The sequence below is a fragment of the Centroberyx gerrardi genome, chromosome 7 (assembly GCF_048128805.1).
Source record: "Centroberyx gerrardi isolate f3 chromosome 7, fCenGer3.hap1.cur.20231027, whole genome shotgun sequence".
NCBI classification, from domain to species: domain Eukaryota; kingdom Metazoa; phylum Chordata; class Actinopteri; order Beryciformes; family Berycidae; genus Centroberyx; species Centroberyx gerrardi.
The window spans coordinates 17143389-17169593 of NC_136003.1; the positions used below are offsets into that span (position 1 = coordinate 17143389).

General features: G+C 43.1%; 2 protein-coding genes, 1 long non-coding RNA gene and 1 other non-coding gene across 4 annotated transcripts in view; 2 read left to right on the forward strand and 2 right to left on the reverse strand.

Moving 5' to 3' along the window:
- Positions 1-1489: 1489 nt before the first annotated feature.
- On the reverse strand, positions 1490-21548 carry ern1 (endoplasmic reticulum to nucleus signaling 1). Its single transcript, XM_071910443.2, has 22 exons — positions 21298-21548; positions 15735-15855; positions 13453-13486; positions 13124-13196; positions 12832-12904; positions 11770-11892; positions 10964-11065; positions 10524-10785; positions 9482-9560; positions 8768-8927; positions 7737-7852; positions 7380-7574; positions 6691-6958; positions 6479-6569; positions 6113-6302; positions 5390-5489; positions 5058-5257; positions 4623-4770; positions 3938-4065; positions 3562-3685; positions 2704-2771; positions 1490-2592 (listed from the first exon to the last, which is right to left on the reverse strand). Exons 1-22 carry the CDS (start codon positions 21373-21375, stop codon positions 1999-2001), a joined length of 3327 nt encoding a protein of 1108 aa, XP_071766544.1. The 5' UTR covers positions 21376-21548; the 3' UTR covers positions 1490-1998.
- A 162-nt stretch (positions 21549-21710) lies between these two features.
- On the forward strand, positions 21711-22721 carry LOC144539509 (uncharacterized). The gene is made up of 4 exons (XR_013504997.1): positions 21711-21987; positions 22068-22179; positions 22364-22401; positions 22598-22721. It is a non-coding gene; the product is annotated as an uncharacterized LOC144539509 (long non-coding RNA).
- A 178-nt stretch (positions 22722-22899) lies between these two features.
- On the forward strand, positions 22900-23038 carry LOC139920461 (small nucleolar RNA SNORA50). Its single transcript, XR_011785049.1, has one exon. It is a non-coding gene; the product is annotated as a small nucleolar RNA SNORA50 (small nucleolar RNA).
- Positions 23039-23956: 918 nt separating this feature from the next.
- tex2 (testis expressed 2) overlaps positions 23957-26205 on the reverse strand; it is a 42116-nt gene continuing 39867 nt past the window's right edge. Inside the window, exon 13 of the mRNA XM_071910446.2 lies at positions 23957-26051. Coding sequence (XP_071766547.2) covers positions 25902-26051 — 150 coding nt within the window. The 3' untranslated portion in view covers positions 23957-25901. The remainder of the gene's footprint in view (positions 26052-26205) is intronic.

Genomic DNA, 26205 nt, shown 5'->3' on the forward strand with positions numbered 1-26205 from the left:
TTATAATTTTATTTCCTGGTATTGTTACTCTCTATTTATTGGCAAGAACACTGTAGAAAAACACAAGAAAGAACATTACTAGATGGAACATGCTTGTCCTTGGCCCCTAGTGGGGTAATGGGCATGCATGAGAGAGATAACACTTATCTGGTTTCAAGAGTGAGGTAGTTTGCTGCCATGTGCTGATGCCTGGTTGGCAGTGTTTTGAACACATTCTTAAAGTTCTGTGTGTGATGTTGTACAACACACTTGAACAAGAAGTGAAAGAAGAAATCACATAGTCCAGACATGTACACAGGACCAAAACCACCATGAGTTCCAGGTAGTGTTCAAAGTAGTGATGTTTGGGACAAAGCCTAAACGCAGGAAAAAGTGTTGCAGGATTTGTCTGAGGAAGGCCCTTTATTTTGGTCTGAAAAAATGAATATATCTGGAATATCAAAACAGCACCAGCTCCAATACTTCTTTCAAATTCATCAGTAAAGTTCATGCTCCCTCTCCTACTCAAAGTACAATTACAATCATCAAAGGAGGCAGCCTAAATAGAGTGGCATTTTCATGCCCACTGGCGCCAAATGGTTCCCTTTGGTGCAAATGTCTTTGGGGTTGGCTGTGGTTTATCAACCTTGCCTGTATGATTACGCCACTATGACGCCATCTTCCTGTTTGACTGCTCTAGGATGGAGTCATATCTAAATAAACAATTCATACCAAAAAGGGGGAGCACACACAGGCAAAAAGGCAGCGACTCAAGCCATTGTGGTGCCCCTTCAACACGTCTCTGTTAACATGAATTAGGCTGTACTCCAATTCTCTTCATTACATGAAACCCAATGTAGATTCTACAATTGCATTTAGAGGTAACTAATGAAGTGTCTATGGCAATAGCTTTCCCAGATTCTTGAGTACAAACAAAATGCTTGGAGTACCTGGAAATAAACATGTATTATTATTGTATATTCAGCAAGTATTCAGCAGCAACAATAATCAGTGCTGAAGTTGCCCTTAGGCACTGATCATAATTCAGCTTTTCTGCCTTTTCTAATTTTAGGAAATGACAAAGCTGACCCTGATCCCCCTCTTGAGGTACCGGTACAAAATTAAGGTAAAATCAAATGAACAGGCATACTCATTAATCTACGTATTTGAAAAAGCATTTAATGTGCAAGTTATTTACTTCACTCTCACTTTGATGACACCCTAAAAAAAAGTCATCATACATGAAAGCCTACTGCAGCCTAGTCAACATCTAAACTCAATGTTGACCACATATCAATCAAATGAGAATAAAATTACCTACTGTGTTCAGAATCAAATCTGAACACCCTTTGGAATACAGTCCGCTGTTGCTGAGTAAGTCAGTACAATAGTCTTGATTGACAAAAGAGAAGCAGTCTAGCAGCATCAACTGACAACAAGCGCATTTAGCATAGTCAATTTCAGAGATCTGTACCCTTACAGCACAGTGTTATTTAAAAAGGCACATTGGCCACATTAAATGATTCATTATCAATGATCCAAATTCTGAATCAATCTATACAAAAATATACATATCTGTGCAGTGAATAGGCTCACTGAGAAAAACAACATTGCACAATAAAACTACCCAAGTGTTCAACATCAAGACAGATATTCCCCACAATACAAGCCAGGTATTTTTGGGAAGAACAACACTATTTTTGGACATGCCATTGTAAAAACAAATTCTCTTTGCACAGTACAGCTACAAGATAATGTCCAACAACACCCTGTTGACAGGACAGCCTCCGACTTCAAGGCAGAGAAAGACTTGTGGACGGTTCTGTTGGGAGTCATTTCAACCCAGGCGAGCAGAAGGCACTTAATTTGGGGTGCTGCTGCTCCGTGCCTAGCAGTGGATCCCAGGCACTGCAGGCCTGGTCCTCACCAGCACAGGGCACAACAGCAGAGCCCCAGCAGGTGTCCACTCGTTAAGGCAATGCTCCTCTCTGTGCTGCGTCCACCCGACTCCGGTCCAGTTCACACCGGTTCACTGTCCAGCGGAGGAGGAGGATCTGGCAGTGTGTGCGTTTCAGGCTGAACGGAATCTCTTTGCCCGAGAGAAACTGTGGATGATTCTGAGGCAAGGGTAGGGTTCACTGTCTGAACGGGCAAGTCTGTCGGTGTGGACGATGCTGGCGCAGTTGGCACCACTGTCTGAACTGGCAAAATTGAAGATACAGGCTCATCTGGTGATGTGGGTGGCACTGATTGAGTAGGTATTGTGTGTGAGACTGGCACTGGCTGTGGAGGTTCTGTGGTGGACAGTGGTTGAGGTGCTTTGGATTCCTGGGGTTGTGAGGAGGGTGACGATGTGTGTGTTGGCAAGTGTTGCGTGTGTGGCTCGTCTTGTCTCTGTGGCCCGAGGTGTTTGTACGGGGCCTGTGTTCTTGCAAGCTGCTCTACACTGGGGTAGTAAGGCAGAAATGGCCTCTCATGCGCACAGGTTCGCATGGCCAGGTAGGTGTGCTTCAGCAGGTGGGGGAAGCGGGAGGTGAAGTAGGAGACAAAGTCATCAGGGATGGAGCCCAAAGTCTCCTGTACATCAGCAGGCAGCTCCCGGTAATGGTGTTTCTGTTGAGGGCAGGAACAGGTTGTAAGTCTGACAGGTAACTACACAAAGGCAAACATCTGTTTCATTTAATATAATGCAAACTGTCCTTGGCAATGAGAACACACACTTACCTTGTTTCTCATTGCACGGAGCAGATCTCTAACTGACCCCCCCTTATAGGAACGGAATTTGCGCAGATCTGCCAAAGAAAGAAACCACATCCAACGTGTCAAACACAGAGTGCATTCCAAATCATTATCTAGCAAGGCAGCAGTAAACAGGATGCCTTGGAATGATGCATCTCCCTGCCGGTAACAAATATGTCACCTTGTTTTGACCTGTAACTGTAGTGAGCCCCCCCCCAATCAGTGCAATTTTGAAAATACCAAAACAGAGAGATAAAATGCATGATTTCCTCCAAGTTTCATTAAAGTCCAATCAGTGGTGTCTGAGATATTGACTGACAGATGGACAGAAAAACAAACAGTATGATACAAAAGAACGATACAGCCTTTAAAGGATGTAGTTGCTCTGTAAATATAGAAACACATGAGTATACATGTGCAAATAACAGTGTCACAGTGATCTGTCTCTTTACTGATCAATAAATGACTATATCTGTGCTATTTGCCTTACTGGTCATGAAATTACTATGTACACATTCAGAAGTTAATCATTTCAAGAAAATTTCCTGAGGCTTTGATACTCAGTGGGTAGCAATGCTGACAGGAAGCAGTGTGCTTGCTGCGCCACGCTCTGCAACATTTTCTGGGTCGAGGATACAGCAAACACATCCAGTGCGACTGAAATTACACCACGCATGCAGGGCAAAACATTGCTCCAACTACTGCTAAACTACTAACTTAGCTACTAACTAGCCCATCTGCCCAGCAGCACAAAAAACACATAGATCAAGAACACTGTTTTACAACAGAATGCTCCAGGAGCGGTATTTGACAGTTGCTGTGTAACTTAAGCCAGTCTCGTACCTGTCTGCAGAGGCACTGTGATATGTTCTCTCCAGTCACCCTTGACAACAGCCCTCCCCCCTCTCTCCAGCTGTCTCACGATTGGTCCGTCCAGCGGCTCCTTTTCTATTCTGTCACTCACGTCCTGCAAGGGACCACAGAATAATTGTCAGTGACTTGCCCAGTAATATACCAGGCAGCCTGAAAACACTTGGAACATTCATAGCTTTATTATATGCAAAACCACACCTCTTTTACAACTTATGGTGTCAAGAGTCTAAAACATGCACCATTAAAACAAGCAATATAGAATATATAATACATGCATTATGCAACAGCTATAAATGTACTTTATTCCACAAGAGGTGTATTTTCATATGTGACATGTGGCTCAGACCTGAAAGAACTGCAGCTCCCTCTCCAGGCTCCAGAAGAAAGGGTGTTTGAGAACGCTCTCAGCTGAAGGCCTCCTAAAGGGCTCCATGCTCAACATCTGCTCTATCAGATCTCTGGCCACAATGTCCTCTGGTGGAGTCAGGGATACAAACACGCTGGTCATTACAAAGTTTACTCAAGCTATAAACTACGTATATAATACATATATAATACAAAATCTGTGATATTCACCATGGTCTGTGGTCTTTCATTCTCCTTTTAAATGATCATTTTACTTCATTTCAGACCACAAAGTACTGTCATCCATTTAAAATCATTAGCAAATTCTAGTCTATATTTACCAATACACAGGAGCTGATGTAATTTTCTCTTGTGCTATATTGGGGGAGCACCTATGTTGAAATCTATCTTGGATTTCGGAGGAAAAAAGTGGGTGAGAATGGGTATGTCATTGTGGTTATTAAGTGGGCGTCACCCATCACAGATGTTTCGTTGAATTTGGCCGTTAAGTGCCGTAAAGTAACCAGCCTCCTCCACAATTGCTCTCAACAGTGATCAGAACTACACTCATCTAGACTACCCTCTACCTGCACTTAGTAATCTACATTGCCCAGCAACCACATTACTATTGTTGTATATCTTGGGGAGCGAGTGATTTGGGACAGAAAGAGAAGTGTACTCCTCACCATGTTTGTCAGGTTGCAGATGGTCGAGGCTGTATGTGCCAAGTAGGATGTTGGCTTGCCTCTGCAGAGACTTGCCAAAGGGATGGCTACCTTGGGACACCACATAGTAAAACACACAGCCGGCAGAGAAGATATCAACCGTGCAGGTCTACATAGGACAGAGGGAGAAAGAAAGGATGGAGGAAGGTCATGATCTGACATAAGAGGACACATAGAACATTTAACACCAACAATTGTACATAGTGTCAAATTAGATTTATTTTTATTGGTTTATTTAGTTTACTCAATCGTGGTTGTACTGGGTGCTATTGGACAAATGGACATTGCAACCTGTAATCAAGCAACTCTATTAACAGCACAACTCCATTATAGATCAATATAAAGGACAAATCCATCGTTGGGCCTTTGCTTGGATTTTCATGACCACTGACGTACCGGGTTGTCTTTGCAGTCTTCACTGAGGACCTCAGGGGCGATCCAGCCCTCAGTCCCTGGCACCCCAGACCTTCTGCTGAAACTGTGGCGGCCCACAGCTAACTTCTTACACAAGCCAAAGTCAGAGATCATGGCCTGGACTCGGCCGTGGGCATTGGGCATGGACACCAGGATGTTGTGGGGCTTCAGGTCTCTGTGGACTGGAGGAAGGGTATCAAGGTGAGAGAAGGAAATCGAGCCGTGAGTCACTGTGGTCGTGCAGGTATTGGGCAGTAATACTTAACCAATAATCATAAGGATGTAAACATGATTTTGTATTAACTGATGGATACCTATGTTGAGAGAGTGCAGGTGGGCCAGTCCTGACATCGTCTGCTGAAGCAGCATCACCGGCTCTAGTCCATGACGGTCAAAATCCTTCTTCTCCACATACTAGAAAAAGACACAAAAGAAACACCTCAAAATCACTGAGCAGGGTTGCATCCACTGTAGTCCAATAATTATACGAGACGGCCTCATTTCACAGAGGTTGAAGTCGTGTAAAGCACTATCTAAACTGGATTAGTTTTAGTGTGGGAGGTCCGGTATTGTAGTTTTTAGGCACAATATGTGTAATTTCAATATGACCATTCATAGAGATAAAGAATCTCTGCAATTTCCATGAAATTACTGGTTGTAGCCCAGATGTAAAACGTTATGTGGTACACTGGCCACACAATCTGCTGGCTGCCAAAAACGTAATGCATCATTACAGAGACATTGATTCAAACTGGCTTGCTATTAGATGATCTCTGAGTTTGCTGAAACACAGTAGACAATTTACACCAGATTTTCTTCTTCCTGGACTAGTAAAAATTACGGACATGGTAGATTTGTACTGAATTACAATTATGGATGCGGTAGGTAATAACAACAATTGCAGGACCTCCCTCTGTAGTTCCTGCAAATAGTGCTTATGAGACTTACCTCACATATCATGCCTGTTAAATTTGTTGCACTTGTATACAGTCAGATAACCAATGAGTGTTAAAGTGTTCTATCAAGCCATCCAGTACCTCCTGAAGTGAAGCGGCACACAGCTCAATGGCGATGTACTGGAACTGACGGTCCCTCTCAGTGCAGAAGTAACGGATGACATTGGGGTGCTCGTCTGATTCCCTCAGCAACTGCACCTCCCGGTCCGCAAAGCTGAAGCACTCTGGGAGAATTCTTTTCACTGCCACTGGACGGTTGTCAAACTGACCCCTGGTGGACAAGGAGTGGAAATACAGTGTTAGAGTGTGTTAGGATGTAGTAATATTAAAAACCCACACCAAATTTGGCCACTGCATTAGCTGTCAATGATGTGAGGATTAGAAAATTGAACAATTATGAAACCAAAAATTATGAGGGATAATTTGTAGACTGAGGATCAGACTTACTTGTACACAATGGTACCCTCAGCACCATGACCTAAGACATTCTTGGGATGGAAGGTGATGTTGCCCACTCTGACAATATTGGAGTCCTCATCTGATACAACAAACACATAATGCACATCAGTATGATACACTTTAACTGCATTTCAGACTTCACACTTCATTTCAGTGTGTGCGTGCGTGTATTCTTCATTTCTCTGATTGTCACTCCTTACCTCCGTCCTCGTGCTCATTGGCAGAGCTGCCCACCTCGGACACAGACAGGTTGGAGTGGTTGGAGGCACGAGGAGTGATGTTGGGGCTGCTGTGGTCGGAGCTTTCGGAGCGGGCGCGGGCCACCTCTAGGTAGTCGCTGTCCGGGGCCAATGCCAGGGCCAGGTCTGCAGGTGGGGGGAAGGGCTGCTGCCTCTGGAGAAGCTCCAGCTTCTCCTCCATCTGCCTCTGGAACTCCTGGTGCTGCAGCTGCTGCTGCTTGTGCACACTCTGGGGTAGGAGAGGACAGTGGGGGGTAAGATTATGAAACCAGATCTGTCTTTGTTGTTGTACTGTATCTTCTGACTCCCTGACTGGTCTTATCAAGTGTTATGGTGATTTGTAATGTGCTTTATGATGTGTTTTTATTGTTTTTGTTTTCTCATGTGTTTTTGATGTATATTTTTACTGTAAACCCTCTCTATTGACATATGTGACAATAAAGTTTCAATTGAATATGTAAGAGTTTTGAGGGGCTGACTTTGAGGGATGATTACCAGGATGCATTACATATCAAAAAGCAAAGAGGTGACAAAACTGTGTGTACACACAGGTCACAAATTTTATGCTGATATTTTTTTCTCCACTCAACATGTTTGTTTAGCCAGTAACAGGTCCACAATGGTCCACTAGATGGCGATGTTTGACTTGCCTTTGGGTAGGTAATCACAAAGGCCACCCAGCCAGCCAGGAGGAAGGTGGAGAAGATGATGGTGGCCATGTCTTTGAGCATGGAGTCCACAGGGGCCTCTGGCCGGGCAGGGCGCCCACTGGCCCCGGGCTCCTGGATGGAGGTCTCAGGCTGAGGAGAAGGGGGACCATCATCCATACCACTCTCATTCACCTTCTACAACATGGAGGGAAGGGGCCCAGAGAAGTGAGGAGAGGGAGGTAGAGAGTTAGAAAATCTGTGTAGATATTTGGATATAATTTGTACAATATGACTGAGGCAACATTTTAACACAGTATCTCATGGGCCACACACTGAGACACACATATACACACATACCTCCTCTATGGTCTTGTCAGTGGTAGGTGGGATGACGTTGCCCTGACTGCGAGGAATGCTGTCAGGGAACTTCTCCAGGATCTTGGTATGAGCTTCAGGAGGGGTCTCATGATGACCTGGGATAGAGGGAGAAATATATTCATCATCATCAGCATCATGAACGTCCAGCTAAACCAAATAGCCCCTTTAGTAAAACTGATGCCACTATAAATGTTGTTGCACCTTTTTTAAGATTCTTTTTGGGGCATTTTTGCCTTTATTAGACAGATCAAAGTGGAGACAGACAGGAAAGACTCGGGTGGAGATAGGTGGATGACATGCAACAAGGGACCTGAGCTGGATGGGATTTGAACCCAGGACGTTGTGTTTAAATGGTACGTACCCGGGTCACCAGGATGCCCCCACCTAGTGCCTTTTAACGTCCAGCAGAGGGCAGTCTCAATGCAACACAACTACTGAAAGTGCAGAGGAAGCCCATATTTGGCCTGGGCCATAGGCACAGCAGCATACATTGCCCTAGAGTTTAACATGCTGCCAGTTTAACATTGTAAGTGTGCATGCCAGGAAGCATGGCCACAATGGCCCATCCATCAGTAGATACACCTAGTCTTGTTTCATACTTCTCTTGCATCTTTCACTATATCAAGTTGAATCTCAGTTGAGGTTGACCCCATGTCACACCAGACATGGGGTCAAATTGTAAATGAAACACTTGACAGGAATTTGTCCCATGGACCCCCATCTAATAAGCCTTTTGTTTTCTGTACTGTAGGTGGGGGGGGGGGACAGTGGTGAGAGTGAAATCTCTGAACAGACTAGCCATTCTTTCCTGATGAAATGTGAAACTAGACTTTTCCTCATTTCACTAGGGAGCCACTCGAACCCCCCCACCCTCCACCCCCAAGGACCCCTGAAGGTCCCTGGACCTCTGTTTGGAAACCACTGTTTTACAGCACCAGGCAAGGCCAACTAAATCAGAGGGAATAGTGTTGACCTAGTAGTTTTGTCTGATTTATCGAGTGGTATAGTACCTATAAGGAGCAGGTAGTTCCTCATGAAGTTGATGCGATGTCGCTCCCGGAGGGCAGCATTGAACTTGACACTGGTGCTAGGGGTGATCACACACTCCTTGTCCTCCTCAGTCTCCTGGCTGTCAGGACCCTCCAGCATGGGGAAGGTGCTGCCGCGAGGCTGCACACATACACAAAAATGTTATTTGCATCCTACCTTCAACTGAAACTGAAAGTTCTTACAAACTTCATGTTTTGAGACTTGCCATCTTTATGCACACTCAATCAGAAGTCCAAATGAATGCCCTATCAGACACATCACATGTAAGATGTATGAGTACATAACAAACTGTGTGAGAACTGTATACTACTATTCCACAGAGCCAGGCCAGTAGGGTGAAGTGACCTGGGCTGGGGCAAGCTAAGCCCTCCAAGACACCACTGGAACAGGGTCACACTGACTCACTAGCATACCCTCAATGCACTGACCAAGAACGAGGACCAATATAAGGTATTCAACTAGGAAAACAACAAAACAGCATGACATATTTTTGGGGAAATACAAATACAAAACTTCCCAAGAAATGAAGGGCAATGGTGTGTCTATAAAAAGATTTAAAAAAAAATAAAAATACCAGTGAACCTACATACTCTTGGTGATGTATTATTGATCTGACAGGTTGTGTTATGGTTGAACACAAAGATGTGGGACAGAGACATGGAAGTGTCACTCACCACCACAGTGACTCCATCATGCACCAGGGAGGGAGAGGCATACAGACTTGTGGAGTATTTACCCACATACAAAGTAGCCCTGGGAAAGGAAAAAAACATGGTCAAGTAATTGTTTTCTTACTTGTGAGAATATATTAGTAGCACTTTCATAATTCTTCCTGACCTCACCCTCGAGGCAAAACTTGGCCGTTCTTTCACAGCACACACACTGTGGATCAACCACTGAAAGTCCTGTTTCTCTATTCCGCTGAGAGTAGGTGTGAATAAAAAAAAAAGATATAAAAACAGCAGCACTGTAATGTGAAACCAGGGCTGAAACCAGCACCATCTGCACCCACTTGTTCATAAATCCATCAGACATTGCATGTCTAGACTCCATCCCCACCTTGGGCAATCTCACATAAATAAAAGTGTATCTTGATTTCACCCCGTCAATGATTTAGGGGATGCATAGGCTACAAAGGCTCCAACATGTTTAAGAGAGTGTTAGGCCAGTGCTTGTTCCCTGGACAGTATTCAAGACCAAATGGGTTACTTCTTACAACATTAAGACTTGCTTCACTCGGTGCTACACTACTTCAGACAGACTTCAAAGGCAGAATGAAGGCCTTTTCAAAGGTTTGGCTGATGCTTTAAAGGAAAAACGATCCAAATGATAAGTCTGCAAGTTCTAAAAAAAACATCAAAAAGAGAATGTACCAACTAAACAGCATGCAAAATTCACTTTAGACACCAAGTGCTTCAGTGACATTCAGAAAAAGATGAAACTCAAATTTCAAAAGGAATAGCCTTCAACAGCAGACCATGACAGCTGAGATGGAACAAGGCTGATTTTCTGGAATTTACATTGTTGAAATTTGCCTTTTAAGCATACATTTTCATTCAACATTAGCAGAAAAAAATCCTTATCCCATATGTCTATGGACTGTGGAAACAATTTAGTGATGAATCTTGAATTAGTCAATATTGAACTTCCATAAAATGAAAGTCAACAATAAAAGGACAGTGAGCAAGTATCAGTCATCAGACCCAGCCTGCTTACATGAGCTTGTTCTTGGGCTTCTTCTCCTTGGGAAATGGGTACTTCCACTGGGTGATGCGGCCAACCTCTCCAGACATAAAAGTGAGGTAGCGCAGGGTCTCCACGGCCACATTGGTGTGGGAAACCTTGCGGAGGCCCTCGCGCTGCCAGATGTACATGGCCACCACCGGAGAGTTATAGTTCTGAACCCACTGAACATCACCAGACTCGTTGTCCACAGTCACCACAAGGCCGTCGCCGTTGGACACAAAGTGAGCCATCTCTGTGGGGGGGGCAGAGGACAGAGAAATGATCACATGTCAACAACATATTAGAGGACATTATAAGATTATAAGATGTGAAATTAACTGGTTGCACTGCCTGATGTGATCGCCATCATTTGGCTTGTGATGTGTTAGAAACTAAGGCTACAATAGAGCCAGTATGTGCAAGTGTCTTACTGTATTTGGTGTCGTCGTCCGGAAGGGTGGAGGCGTAGTCGGAGTAGGTGGCATTCCAGCGCAACTCTCTGCTCTTGGTGTCATACATGGTGATGGTATACTCTAAAGTGGAGATGAACAATGAAGAGGGGACATTACATATACACACAGAAAAATGAAATGCTGCTCCATAGGAGCAATATAAGGAGTCTCCTTATATAACTTGCAAAACAAGTCAGGTTTTGTAGTATACATACAAGTATACATTGTTAGGTAAAAATGGTTAGCGGTGTTGAATTTCTTCTGCCTCAAAGGAAGGGATTCATAGAATGGGAGAGAGGGGGACTCAACGAAACAAGATCATGGATATATACAAGAGGGTGAGAAGCTGGGCTTTGCATTGACACCTAGCTTAGGTTTTACATAAGTGTCATTCAGTGGGCTCTCACGCTCTAGGTCCTTGTCTCCAATTACCATCCTAGCTTCCCCAGGCATGGAGGACCACAGGGACAGGGGGGGTGCTGGTCTAAGTGTTGGGGTGGGGGTGGAATAGCTTAATAGATGAGCAAGAGGTGAATAGGGTGTGCCAGCAACTTGGGGTTAGAGAATGCAAGGCAAATAGGCCAAGTGGTTAGTAAGAGTAAATCAACTGCTTAATTAAATGGGATGGGCAGCAATACAAATAGATGATGCCTTGAGATAATTAGACATTTTGGAGTGGCAGACTGGCTAGGTGAGAAAATTACATTTGTGATTGTGAATGGAGAGGTAAGAATAAGGACTCTTTTTAAGCTTAGCGTGTGTTGTTGCAGGGTTTTTTTTTTTACCTGTACGTCCCAGATAGAGAAGAGAGGAGGACGGACACAACATCTCAGCAAAGGAGGAGGTCAGGGTCTGCTGTTTCTCACCAGTCAACAGGTCCACCACATACCATAGGTCTTGCTTCTTACCTGTGCACAAGTGCATACACATACAAAAAAAAATGATTTACCTCTGGCATGATGATAACACTTCTATTTTCTATTCTATTATTCTATTCTATTAAATTGTCCAAACTGTGGCCAAGAGGGTGCAATGCGTGCAAACCCAGTCAAGCAAAATCAACTGTAACCATTTAAACATGTTACATCCACATGGTATTGGGTGTTGCCTGTTTACCATTAAATAACAAGCCTCTTTGGCCTCTTTGCACTGGCATCTCCACATTCAGTTGGTGCAGGGTGTGGCAGCAGTACCTAGGTAATAGTCTACTATGGCTGACCCAAAAGTAGATGAGGAAACAGTGCCTTCTCTTTAGATAATCCTGGTGTGGCCTAAGCACTTCCTCAAACTCCACTCTGCACACACTTCTTAAATGGACAGGTGGGCGTTTGCCTGGCACATCAGTTGTGAAGAATGATTATTTAAGCCCGTAGCATTTACAGACCTTAGGATGTGCAACTTGCTTTGTGCTGGCAGCGGCTTCAGTTGAATGAAAACAAAAGCTGCACAGATAATGACCACGGGGAAGCAAATGTCACCCGTTTTCCTTCAAACAATGGCACAGTCACCAAGGTAGATTAGCTTTCCCAATCTGACTGTTGTAAATTCAAAAGAACACAGGCTACGACCACAAGTTGAGTGAAATGGAAATGCAGTGTAACGTCTTTTGTTCAAGCCAGATAACACCAATTAATTTAGGTGGGGAGACAGACTGGGACTTCGACTGCACCCGTTTATGGATGATGAAGCTCGTCACAACAATTCAATTCATCCCCGCTATCAATTTGTTCAAATGGCACATCAGTCAATACAAGAGGAGAATGCAACAAACAGAACAATCATTTCAATGCGCTCGATCAAAATGCATACTTCTATCTGGCATTATCTTTGTGAAAGTTGTGTCTTACCCATGTAAAGGACTCCATCAGAACTGCGACAGGGAGAGGCTTGGACCAACTCAGGGATAGTGAATGGTAATTTCTGTTTGAGCACAATGAATCAACATTATCATCATTAGATAGCTATAGTGTGCTCTGTGTGCTATGGCAATATATTGGGTATATCTTGCATACAGCAACACAACCTTGCACTACTTTCTGCAGAAGAGAAGATACACTCTTGTCTAGAAAGAGGGAACTGAGCAGCGTGTTTCTTGGCACTGAGAAGCGATGAATTTGTGATAAAGGTGTTTCCTCTTACTGTCAGCCCTTCGTTGTTCTTTCCTCCCAGAGAGTACAGGCTGCCATCATTGGGGTCAGGCAGAAATGCTGGCCTGGGGGGAAAAAGGGGAGATGAAACAAAATAGCCAAAGAGTTATATCTCATGATCCGTAGGTAAAGTTTTAGTGAAATACCACTTTTAGGAATCATGTAAGCAATAAAAAAAAGCATTTTGTTTAAATTGAGAGATGTATGAGCTCAACAGCTTCCCATTCACACGTGCATTCACTGTCTTTGTTACACACACATGCAGGCCAACATACAATGTGCAGGGATACATACGCACACACACGTGCGACAAATACTTACTCTGCCACATGTGTGGGGACCTGAAGAACTGGATCTGTGAGTAGAGACAAAGAGATAAGACGTAAGTCAAGACAGACAAGAATATTAATCAACAATGCAAACCATGGCCAGCAGCTGTTGAGCAAGAGTATGACATGAATATCCATGACAAACAATCGCACGCACGGAACACAAAGTCCAACTAAACAAATTTCTTTTGTAGCAAACATGAAGACCGTCATCTCTGCAAACAGAACAGCTTTGCATGAATTCCTAGAAAGGTGCAGGCATGCAACAACAATGGTAAAAGAAATCATATTGTTTGTCTAATGAACTGATATTAGATCATATTCTCTAAAACACACTCTAGAACACACTAACGTTTCACTGATAAGAGGCCGATGACCCTGATACCAAATACCCATCCCACACTTATTCTAGGAAGTTATTCTAGGAAGCAGATTTTACAGTTAGCCAGGTACAGTGAAAAAAAATGTGCGATGTGTTTTGGAATTGAATTTCTAAAACGTGAATACTAAAATTTGTCTGGTTTAGATTGTAATTCCTCTTCCTGAAATGCCTCCCAGGGAAGGCTATCCAGGCTATCCAGACTTTAGCCAGGAGCCAAACATGGAGCCCCAACCTCCATTACTACTAGACAAACACACACCTCCCTACGGTGTGAACATACAGGGTGTGGGCCAGATGGTGTTGAGCTCGGTGGAGGTGAGCTTGCCTGAAGGGGTCAACAACAGTAGAGGGGTGGAGGATTACCTGAAGGTGTCAATGACTGCTGTGCCCAGGGAGCATTAACATTCATTATATGTAATTGCACGGAGAGGGACGGTGAGCTGAAAAACAATGGTTTTCTATGTCGCATAGAAGGACATTCACCAAGGTTGGCTCACCGGCAAATGTCTGTTAGGAAAGCCAACAGGCAGCGACAGGCAGGCAGTGAGGGGATAGATGTGTTCTGTCACCGCTGACCTGGGTTGTACTGGCTAGGACCGAGCCAAAGGTTTCGGCTTCCCCCTGGTTCTAAGGGTGTATGGCTGCCTGACTAGAATACAACAGGTGTTTGTGAAGCGTGACCCAGAACTGTTTAGATCTATATTCAATAGCTGTTCCAGAAAAACAGATGATGCGGAGGAAGCAGCTTCTGCATTCATGTTTATTAATGATTTGGGTATTAGGTGTACCTAGCCAGGGCCTGTAGGCCCACACTGCAAAAAAATGCCCATCTTAACAAGTCATTTAGTATAGTACAGAGTAGAGTCTTAAAATCTTGTTTTCCTTAAAACAAGTAAAAAAAATCTGCCTATGGGGTGAGATCATTTTACTTGTTCTTAAAATAAGGCACATCACTCCACTAGTATCAAGATAATGCCGCTTGATACAAGAAGATTCTTAAAACAAGGTGATTTTGCATTGGAAACAGGTGAAATTAAATTCAATTGTCATTCCATTATCAGATATTTTTCACTTATTTTAAGAAAAATCCAATTTCAAGACTCAATAATAAACGACTTGTTAAGGCAGACATTTGAGAACACTATTTCCGATAAGCCTGACTGATCTAATGTAATTACCTAGCCTATGGTGCCTACATTAACATGTTAACCATATAGTAAATGCTTACACAGTCAGAATGTTTAGATAGGAGTACAGGTGCTATTACAGCAGAGTAGCTCACCCTTGCCCACTGTGACCTTGATTACAGGCTGTATTTGCCCCCCTCTTTGTTAATGATTACCATGTTTCCATGCCTAACAGGACATTTATTTACTTTAGTACAGGCTACACAACAGATACAATCCAAAACCATTTATTATCACAGCTCATAAATAAACACCTTTAGAATACCACTTTTATAAAATCATAAGACCAAAGTTGAATAACCATAAAACTGAGGTGCAACTTCTGATTGGTATCCAGTGGCGATCAATGGAAACCAGTGTCCTCAGTTGTAAATAGTAAGAAACAGAACTTAGTAATTAAAGTAAGAATTAGAAGAGTAGAACATTTCACCGGTGGAACCCAGCAAGCTACATTCTTCCAACCTGTCTTGAATTGCTGTGCCCTAACTATAACCTTCGTGACAAATCAGATTGCATACAACAAAAGACAAAAACACCTCACTGGTCTTCAAAAAAGCAGTGGGATCTCATTGTCTTCCCTGTAGCAGCCAACAAAAGCACTTTGTTTTTGCAAATGTAACCTGAACACGGAACTGAACCCTGAGAAAGGCACACAAACAAACACTTGCCAGTGAGTTACACTCGACTCTAGTCCTCTCCTCTTACCTTCTTTCAGCGTCCATTTGATAGAGCCCGATTTCTTGCTAACAGCATGCAGGTTTCCATCCAGAGTGGACACAAAGAGCAGGCTTTCAGGGAGGGAAACGGTGCTGGCACTGCAAAAGCCCTGCAAGACAGCAACAAAACACAAAAGCAAGGTGATTAAAACAACCACATCTCTATGCAGCATTGAAAAATATTAGTCAAACATATTAAGAATGCACCTAAATGCCAAATTATTACCCATATAAATCATACACTGGCAGGCATCTGTGAGCATGCATGCTCACACTCACACACAGAGGTCAGATCAAAATGTGTGCTCCTGCATTGAGATTGTGAATAATCACCTCAGCGACTAATCACTCAGACATTATAATCCTTGCATCCACCTGGATTCATCAGGTGTTATCTCATGTTATTACATCAAGCTAATGAAATCATCCACACACTCTGATAGGGACAACCCCCACATAAAAAAAGGAGATCAACTCCCTGGCAGGTTTTATGGCACTGTAGGAATGCTTACAGATGGAGAGGAGAGGACTGTTTCCCTCCTTACCCGGATATAGTTAGCCTTTTGTTGGAAGGGGGATGCCTGAGGGATAACTGCTACCCTGTCCCACATTACAAATCAATGAACCCCGAGCCAAAAGCTTAGAATGGCTGTTGAAGAGCAAGCCAGGGGTTAAGAAGCCAGCTAGCTAGCTACCTGGGGGCAGTAGGTAGCTGGGCGAACTCTGAGAGGTTTGGAGATAACAGTGGGACAGTTGAGATAAGGAGCTGAGGGTCACGATTGTTGGAGGATGGTGCACAAAGAGTGTGAGGCTGAGCACGTGTGCATATTCTGAACTTCAGCAACACATCCATGCTGTTAACACAACCCTTAAGGTATGTTTGGCTTTTACAATGGAATGCACAACAAACAAAGTGAGAGAGTGCTTCAACTTCTCTCTGCACAGACGAATAGTGGGCTGAGCTGGCCATGTGTGTGCCCTTCTCTCCAGTCCCCTCTACTCCCACTCAGAAATATGGGAGACATGAGCGCATATGGGAAGGCTTGGATGGGTTCAGAAAATGTCAGAAAGGACAGTACATGTGAAAGATGAGAGAAAGACTGACAGAGACAGACAGAGCTAGAGAGAGAAAGCACACAGAATGAGGAAAAACAACGTGAAGATGCAGCAGGGAGATCGCAGATTCAAGCAACAACTGAACCACTGACCACAACGCCGGATAAGCGACCCAGCCTCATGACTAGGCTTGTGCCAGAATTAACAACACTGTGGGTGATGTGTGCTTTACTCACCCACCATGGAATTCTAAAAACGCTGCTCTTGATAACCAAGCTGTGGGCTTCCTCTTGTTTTTGGCACCAGTGTGCAGGGAGAGGTCCAGTGGGGGTGGCATTGCTTGAGAACTCTGCCTGCCCACCAGGCCACAGAGGAACACCTAAAACCAGCCTAGCCGCACTTTGTTTTGCACTTAGATAAAAAGTGCAGTCCCTATTCAAAATGATACCCAAGTGGGCGTCCAGTACCATGTAAATACACGACGTCTTGGGTACGAATCCGACCCAAGACCTTTGTCGCATATCATCCCTCTCTCTCTCCCAATCTTTCCTGTCTAATAAAGGTGAAAATGCCAAAAAAATTATCTTTAAAAAAAACAAAATGATACCCAACTGAAACATATGACTTTTCTTTGCCTTGAGAGTTGGGGAGGCTGGGAGAACTATTCTACTAATCTACAGTGATCTTTTACATTTAAATTTTAGGCATTTAGGCCTATATGGCACTCTTATCCAGACTGACCGAAAGTGAGTGAGCAGTTAGGGTTCAGTGTCTTAGTCAAAGACAAGTCAGTGGGATACATGGCTGGTGAAAGAATCAAACCTGTGATCTTTCTGCTATGGGACTGACAATCTAACCACTAAGCCTGCTGTCTTTACTATAAGAGTCTAAGAAAAGCTGAAAAGTTACAGCAGAGTCAAGACAGGCCTCTTTCTCCTGCTGAACCACGGTGGTATTGATCAACATCCCCGACTAATCCCCCCTGAACAGGACCCTGGGGGCAGTGCAACTACCCCCGTGTTTAATGCAGATTACCAATCTATAATTACTAAGACACTCTTCTGAGCACTTAGCCACTTATGGGGGAGAGAAGGAAGGTGGGAGTTGAAGTGCTCTTAAGCCAGACACAAACAGCCTTCCAGAGCCAGTGAGCCAGGCCTGAGCACACAGCATGCAGAGCAAACACAACAGCCATCACCGAGTCACTCAGGGCGCTCTCTAGATCACACGGCCTTCATTTCCTCGCACCCAATGCCATGAAATAGGCCAGCACAAGACTACTCAAGCGTTGCCGGGGGGCCAAGCTGTTGTTTTACAATGTTCAACGCTTTCTCTATGTGTGCTCTACAGCTGGAACTGTAAATGGGGAAAATACTATGCCATCGTCACTGGGCCAACACAGGGAAACCAAGCGCAAAATGACTCCACAAGCTGAGGGCATGGTTCACTTCTGTTCTTTTAACACGTTTGCACTATCTTTAGGAGAAAACTGTGTCCTTCCACATTTAGATCCTCTGCTGTAATCTAACAGTCTACACACTGGCACGTGTGTCAATACAGCACACCTGTGACTGTTCCCACTGTGCTGCAAACTCACTAGCATCACATACCACAACTGTATTGAGAGAATAACTAATGTCTGTTTATTTGGCCCATCGTAACCTCTTGGTTCTTGGTTTCACAAGCCAAAAAGTACCTTAACATCTGTTAGCCAACTACTTTTGGGTGGGAATTGATACACAAATGTTGAACATTTGAAAGTGTTAGGCTTTAGGAACGTTCTCATTTGTACAGTGTTTATCAGGCTGCTCAGACTGATTGAGGGGTTCCAGTTGTTTACAGCCATCTCTTAAAGGACACAGACATCAGGGCCTTCCCCTCTCATTTCCTTGTTCTAGTGCGTTTTAACAGAGAAAAGTAAGACATTGCGTAAGTGAGTTACATAATACAACAGAACTGGGCGAAACCAAATTCTTGGCAAGTTCTGTGCTCCTTACTTTCCCTTCTGCAATGAGGCCAGGCCATGGCTTAAAGGGACAGTGACTACAATGCTCATGATATCACTGCCGGCAGGCTGGGCTAGAATGTCATTGTGCTCAACAGCCTCCTGGATGGCTCACCAACCTTAACAGAGAGTAGGCTGTGATTGGCAGCTTTCTCTTCTGTCAATAGACAACAACACTGAGTGAACACAAGCACTATGGCAGTGTAATCGGATGTTTCTCAATTCTAAAACCTTAATTTTTGTCAGATACTTTGGCTTACATAATATCTATTGTCTCCATTGTCACACCTGCCTTGGTCAACAGGATGGTGAATTGTTATAAAGCACTGCCAGCAACCAATAGTTAGGGGTGCAAGGGTTAAAACTACAGTACCTAGACAACGGATGTAACAATGTATTCCTGTGTCTCTAGAGTGTGTGTGATAGGGTAAAGACATAAGAGCCAAGCAGAGAGAGGGCCTTTTATTAAGACAGTAGAAAGACCAGATACAAGTAGTGGGGGTGGTGATTTATGGGAGAGAGGAAGGTAAAGGAGAATATTATGTGAAGAGTTTCTTCTTAATTTGGTCTAACCTAACCTCGCCATTTCTTCATCTTCTGTGGTAAGTTTACAAAGCAACCGGACACTTTCCTACCATTGCCTTGTCTGCAAGCAATAAGCATCCTGTTTGCTACTTGCTTGAGTGCAGGCATTAAGTAGCACAGGAACTAACAAATACTTATCATCACATCTCTGGTTAGGCTATATGTCATGTGAGATGTAGGGCAGCCACAGATTCAAGTCACCAAAGATAGTGTTTTGAAAGGCAATGAAGAAATTGCTTGCTGTATTTAAGGCAATGTGACTAACACAGTTTTAAACATAACCTGATGATCCATAAGTCTCAAATCCCTACACAGATGTTTTCATTTGAATTTTGTGAAATGTGAAAGATCACACAGGCCTGGGGATGTCTGATTTCCTTTATTGTGTCAACAGACACAAATAGTGGAATTAAACTTTACAAGAAGAGCACAGGCGCAGACCTTTACCACGTGGAGACAAATGTTCAGAGAACTAACATGTTTCACATGTTAGGCTTAAGTAGAGATCTCTGGAAAGCCATTTGAACCACCTTCCCTGTCAACACATTCACTATCAGCTTGGCCTTGCTTCAGTGGGGGGTGTCACGTGTAGACCCTAGTTCAGGCACACTCAGTCAATACACAACCAATCTACTGTTGTGATAAGATAGTGTAAGTACCAACTTTGTTTCAGCAAATCAGCCTGTCTTAGTTCAATCTGAATTCAGTCTACAAAAAAGCAAAGTGCAAGAATGTGGCCATGGTGATGGAGAGATATGAATCTACCAATAAACGATGGCTGGGAGACTATTATCTTTTGTATGTTATCTTTGAAAACCATTTGTAGTCGAATGCCTGATGTCAGAGGTCTTATAAGGGATGCTAGTTCTTATAAGGGACACGGCAACATGTTAAGCCAGGCATAGGCATAATGCGAGAAGATGAGGCTAAGTACAAACATAATAATGGTTATGCTGAAACAGCTAGCTAGCATTTAATCTCTTGCAGCCCCTCTTCACACTGGCTGGGAAAATCAGCAGACCTTAATAGCTCAATTGTGAATGACAGACAAAAGACACTGGACAGAAACACATTATCTATCTCACTCTCATTCCCTCTCTCTCTCACCCTAATTCTATATATCACACAGACACACACCTAATGCTATAATCTATACATCTATTGTATGTTTAGTTTATTGTTTTGGCAGCCTGTGCTCTGGAAAGACTTGCTCCACTGCACCACCAGATTAACAACTGGCTAAAAGGGCAGGTGAAGAACCAGAGAAATTATATAGGTTTACTAGGCTAATCTAATCTACTGCTTAGCTAACGTGGTTTACCAGCTGGGTTGCTAATGGTTTCTGCCTGGAGTCTTGTTATTAGGGCTTTGGTTTATCTTCAACAAGTAGCTGGCTCCCTTCTCTACCAGCTACTTAGACAAGTAATGTTACCTATCCCTGGTTAACACTGGCATTCCTTGGTAGAAATCACCTTAGCTGAGCAGAGTGATTTTTTAACTCACCAGGTACTGTGACAGGAGATGGAAAAGTTTCATAGCCTGACTGGGATATGCCTCCTTTATTAGTGACACCGAACCGACTGGCTGGACTGATCATTTAGAAATTATCTACGCTGGGCATGTAATATTTGTACATTTAACGTTAAGCATTTTAAAGCACAAATTAGCTGGCAATGAACATTGCTTTTAGCTAGCAAGCTTGCTCACTTCTGTTATGTCAAGAGAACACGCAGCCAAAGACAGAATTCAACCATTCATTGAAAGCCATGAGTGATTGAGAGCTGATAACATGACTCATGCTATTGAAGGCAGAGAATTAGGTCAGTAAAGGTAGTGTTTAACGTGATTTATTTTATAATTATCGAGCTAGCTAACTTATGCTAGCGTATCCAGTTAGCACACTTACCTTTTGTGGGAGACCAACGCAGCAAAGCAACGCCAAAATGCACCACACAAGGGCCCGACTGCTTACTGTCCAGTCCATATTTTGTAGTCTCAAACCGGGATAGACAGTGGGTTTAAACGGCAAGTTAACTGTCGACTACATAGAAAATGTGACTTGGCTACAACCAAAGGCTACGAAATTAAAACAACGTTCATATATAAAAGGCATTTAGCCAGCTGTGGCGGAGCTGGATCTACTGTCGGTTGAGAATTTGTGCTTGCCTGCTTCTTCCTGAAATGAAAACTGTGGGGGTTGGACTTTGGGATAGCTGTCCACACTAGTGGAGGAGGGGGACTGGAGAATCCGTCTGAGCCAATGAGAGACAGCTACAGTTACCGGATGTGGATGTGGTATAAAACACTTCCGGGGGACATTTTCTACAGCAGTCCTCCTGGAGAGCCTGTGGTAGAGCACGCTGTTTGCTGTTAGCCAAGTCCGAGGCGAATTTACGCTCAAGGTATTGATAATTATGTCTGTCAAACTGCAGTGTGTTGAGCATAGTGTTAAAATGTCGAGGTGGGCGCGTACCTTCATATTTGAGGCAGTATCGTGATAGATAACTGGAGTTTAGAGAGGAATTGCTCTCTGCCATGTGACCGTGCAGCATGTAGAGCCGCGTGAGCAGGCCGCACCGGCCTGACACATGGAAAGGTAAGGTTGCATTCTTCAATCTAACATTGCACTGGATATCCAAGGCCGTACCTTGCTCTAACCTACAGTGCTTTACACAGGACCGGTGTTACAACTCGACCCATGTGAGTTCTGATGAGATTTGTGTATCCACGTGGGCCAAGTGTGGCGCATTTTCAGATGGAAGGCCGTGGATGGCTCCCATGCGTCACTGTAAGTGTTTCTTGGAGAATGAATTTAATCTATGTTTTGGTTAATGAATAATGACCTTACTGGTTAGACTTCTGATATGATAATTAAGTCAAAATTCAGTATGACATAATCCACCATCAGCAGTCTTGGTTGAGTAGGGGTGATTCAGTGATTGAGCTCACTCAAACTTGTGTTTCTCATGCAGGAAGCAGGCTGTGGTGTGGATGGATCCCTGGAACAACTGTAAGTGAAGAAATTAAAGTGAAATTAAAATTCAGAAGAATTTTGGCTTTTGGTTTACGAATGATGACCCTAATGCGTTAGACTTCTGATTCAATAGTGAAGTCAACTTTAAATCTGATGTAACCCGCCTACAGCAGTCTCTGTGACAAATGATGTTTCAACAGCAGCTAATTTAAAATTGTTTTACATTCTATAGGGACCACACTGTGACACCTGTGGAATGGACATGGCTGTTGCAAGATGACATTACCAAACACGCCATAGAAATGATGGACAGAATCATTGAAATGCCGATGAGGAACGTGTGACTTTTTTTTTTTTTTTTTAAATAAAACTTATGCTGCTAGTCAAAGAAATGACCACTTGGACACAAAGCATATTTTCTGAAGTGAAAGACTTAACAAACTTCTGTATGAATAAAGAGTTTGTCTAATGGCTTACACTGTCTTGCATTCATTTCATGTTACTGGTCCTTTATTTGATAAATGTGATTTGTTTAGGCACTACCTTTGACCCTGATTGGCCTTTTCCATGGCCGCCCAGGCCAAGCTGTAGTGCAAGAACATACCATGGCTTGTTATAACTGGGGTTTCTTGGCAGTTCCACCAAGTCTCTCTTTTAAAAGCAATTCACAGAATATAATAACAGTTCATGATGGTTAAAAGATGTCACGTATGCTTCAGCATTAACCTCAATTCTTCATAATTCTCACTTTAAAGGGCACCATCATCGGAATTTAAAATTTCCTATGTAAAAGCACATGATCAAGAATATTAAAGGAACACTTTGCCGATTTTCAACCATATCTCTATCCGAAATCGGGATATAGTGTGAAAAACAACAGGGTTTTTTTTTATGTTGTGTGTCTCTGGGGCACAGCTTCAAAATCTGTTGTACTTCCGCGAACCAGTGACGTCATTGGTTCTCGGAAGAACAACAGATTTTGAAGGCTCGCATGGCTACTTACTCATTTTTGTATGCCCGCATCCACGGACAGTCAGATTGAGAGCCATATGAGCCGGCAAATGAACGGGGAGCTCTCGGTGCAGGCAACATGGAGGGAAGGTATAGTTCATTTGCATATACTACCGACATTGTAATGATACAAAGTTGGTTGAAAATAGGCAGAGTGTTCCCTGAAGACCATTTGTTTTGGTGCTCCTGAAAAAATAGTATTTTCACTTTGAGATTAGCCCTAATAAATCCATTGCCACTGGATTGGCGCTTTACCCTGTTGATGGGCCCACTGTTATGATTGTTCTGCATCTGAGAATGTTTTCTTTAAATGCATTAAAGAATTATCCTATTAAACTACATTTAACATATTTGGAGACAATACATTTGGAAAAATTCATTAAAGGTGAAAGATATGGGGCATTCCTACTCTGTATCAGAGGTACAATTTCAGGTTTTTTGGACACATTCTAATGAGCAAGCTTTTTTCTCTAATTTTATTTTTTTTTGCTTCCTGATTACATCCCTTTCCTTGTTTTGGGCTGGTTCCCATCTCAATGGACCAAGATGTTCCAAGCACAAAGACACATTATTTCCAAGCAAAAGGTTTTTATTGATCCACAACGATCGGAACCATAACATTCTGTGACATCACTGAACACAACAGCAATGTTCGATATTTTCATCACTGTGCAAATGAACTACACCAAAACTTGTGAAAACCAAGGACATGTCTTTATCAGACACACGGATGGCACAAATAACTTGTAGACGTTTTCTCTATCCTCAAACGATGCAACAAATGTGATGACTCACTATGGAGGAATGTTAGATTATTTTAAAGGCACTTTCTGCCTCATACACTTTGCCAACATTGGCTACACATTTGAACAGAAAATATGTAAACTCAAAGTAATCTGTAAAGCAACAGAGTATATCTTGGCAAATTACAAATTTGCTGTCATTCGAGTTGGTAGTTATTCCTCTTGAATATGTACAGTACAGTAAAAACAGCAAATTAATAAATAAGAGAAAACAGAAGCATTCATCAGCTGGATGTCTCCTGACAACAGACAGTATGGCTAATATCCAGTGTGTGATTTGTTCAAATGAAGCAAGGGATGGTGGGGATGTTTTTCCTCTCTTTTCACCTAAATTCAAGGTATATGTATTACATACTTGAATAATGGGAGAGTTTCAATCTCCTTTCACCCCACCCCCAATCACTCCCTGTGGATATCTCTGTCTTATGAATCTCCAGCAATGGTCATCCAAACATTGGCTGTACATCTCAGTCACTAGTGGCATCTGTCTAGAATCCAGTCGGTCCAACCAGAGCAATGGGATCACTAGGTAATTAACCCACTGCTTATTTGTCACCGTTTACCACACACCTTCCAAACAGGACTGAATGATTGCTTTGGCAATTAAAACAGAAAAGTCATGTTACTTTTGTTCAACTCTCTGAATGTAACATGAAAATAACTTAAGAACGTTGTGTTTATAAGCACATCATTAGCAAGTGAACTGCTCCATACACCGCTATGGGGAACTGCATTTCTTGTTATACATTCATCATACCTAGACAATGTTTAGCTGTTGTGTTTGCAGATTTATTTCAATTTGTACACCCACTCTAAAGTTAGTTTTAGTACTAAGGGCTACAAACACAGAGTGTCCAGTGCTTTCAGTAAGAGCACTCAGGATATTAACTATGACTAAGTGTTTGTCCATCTCCAGCAGTCCAGAGAGGGTGCTTTAAGGTTTGGAACTCACCTAGTATCTTTGATGGACACAGTGGCATTGATCTGTTTGCATATAAGTGCCAGGCAGCTGGCACAGGCAGCGGTGTGGACGGGTGGGAGACCAGTCTTGACGTCCCTGTGAAATGTGCATTTGGATGCAGGGGCCTATAGCAAAACCATCTCCAAATTTATGATAATTTCCTCAAACATTCGCTCGCTCAAACGCACACACACACACACACGCTTAATCAGTGGCCTAATAAAGTTCTCATGGAATAGCAACAATAAACCACTCAAATAGAAATGTCACACAAAAGTGTATACTGTACAACTATGATGTTTGGTGCAGCTGTACATCACAGGTATTATGGTTCTTCTTGTGGTTGAATCGGATGGCGACTTGTCTATCCACCTCACACACTGTTAACATTCCCAACATGCCCCATCTATTGTATTTCATCACAGAACCAACTATGATCAATATTTCATGTCACACAAATAAAACTGAGTGACTTGTAAATGCACTGATGACCAATCTAGCAGTCACCGTTCTCTTCCATTCACTTGTTTATAGTGGCCACAGATGATTACGAGCTCGTCAACTCCCAGTCTTGTGAGTGACAAGTCTCTTCACTTCCTGAGTGGCCACAGACTGGTGCAGCAATGGGATTGGAATACGGTTACAAAGATTGGACAGTTGGCCCCGCCCTCTGCTGCACCCATGGCTGCTGAGGGGGCGGGGACTTGTCATATTGCCATGGTGATAGAATGTCCATCAACGTACGCTGTAAACAGCAGTCTTCACATGTCAGAGACCTCAGATTCCAAGGGTTCTGGGTCCTTCAAGGCATCGTTTGTCACAGTAACCAAGTTGGCATTTGAACGTGTGTCCATGGCAGAGTGCATGATGGGTAGCCATACGTCATCCATGTTTGGCATCACAAATATTTTCTGTTGGAGGACAAAGACAATAGGGAGGCCAGTGGCAGTGCAAGAAAATTCAATCATGAGTTCAATAATAAAAAAAGTAGCAGGAGGTTCTGCCTTTTGAAATATGCCAGTTCATTACAAAACGCTAATGTGTCTAGATGTGGAAAAGGAGCAG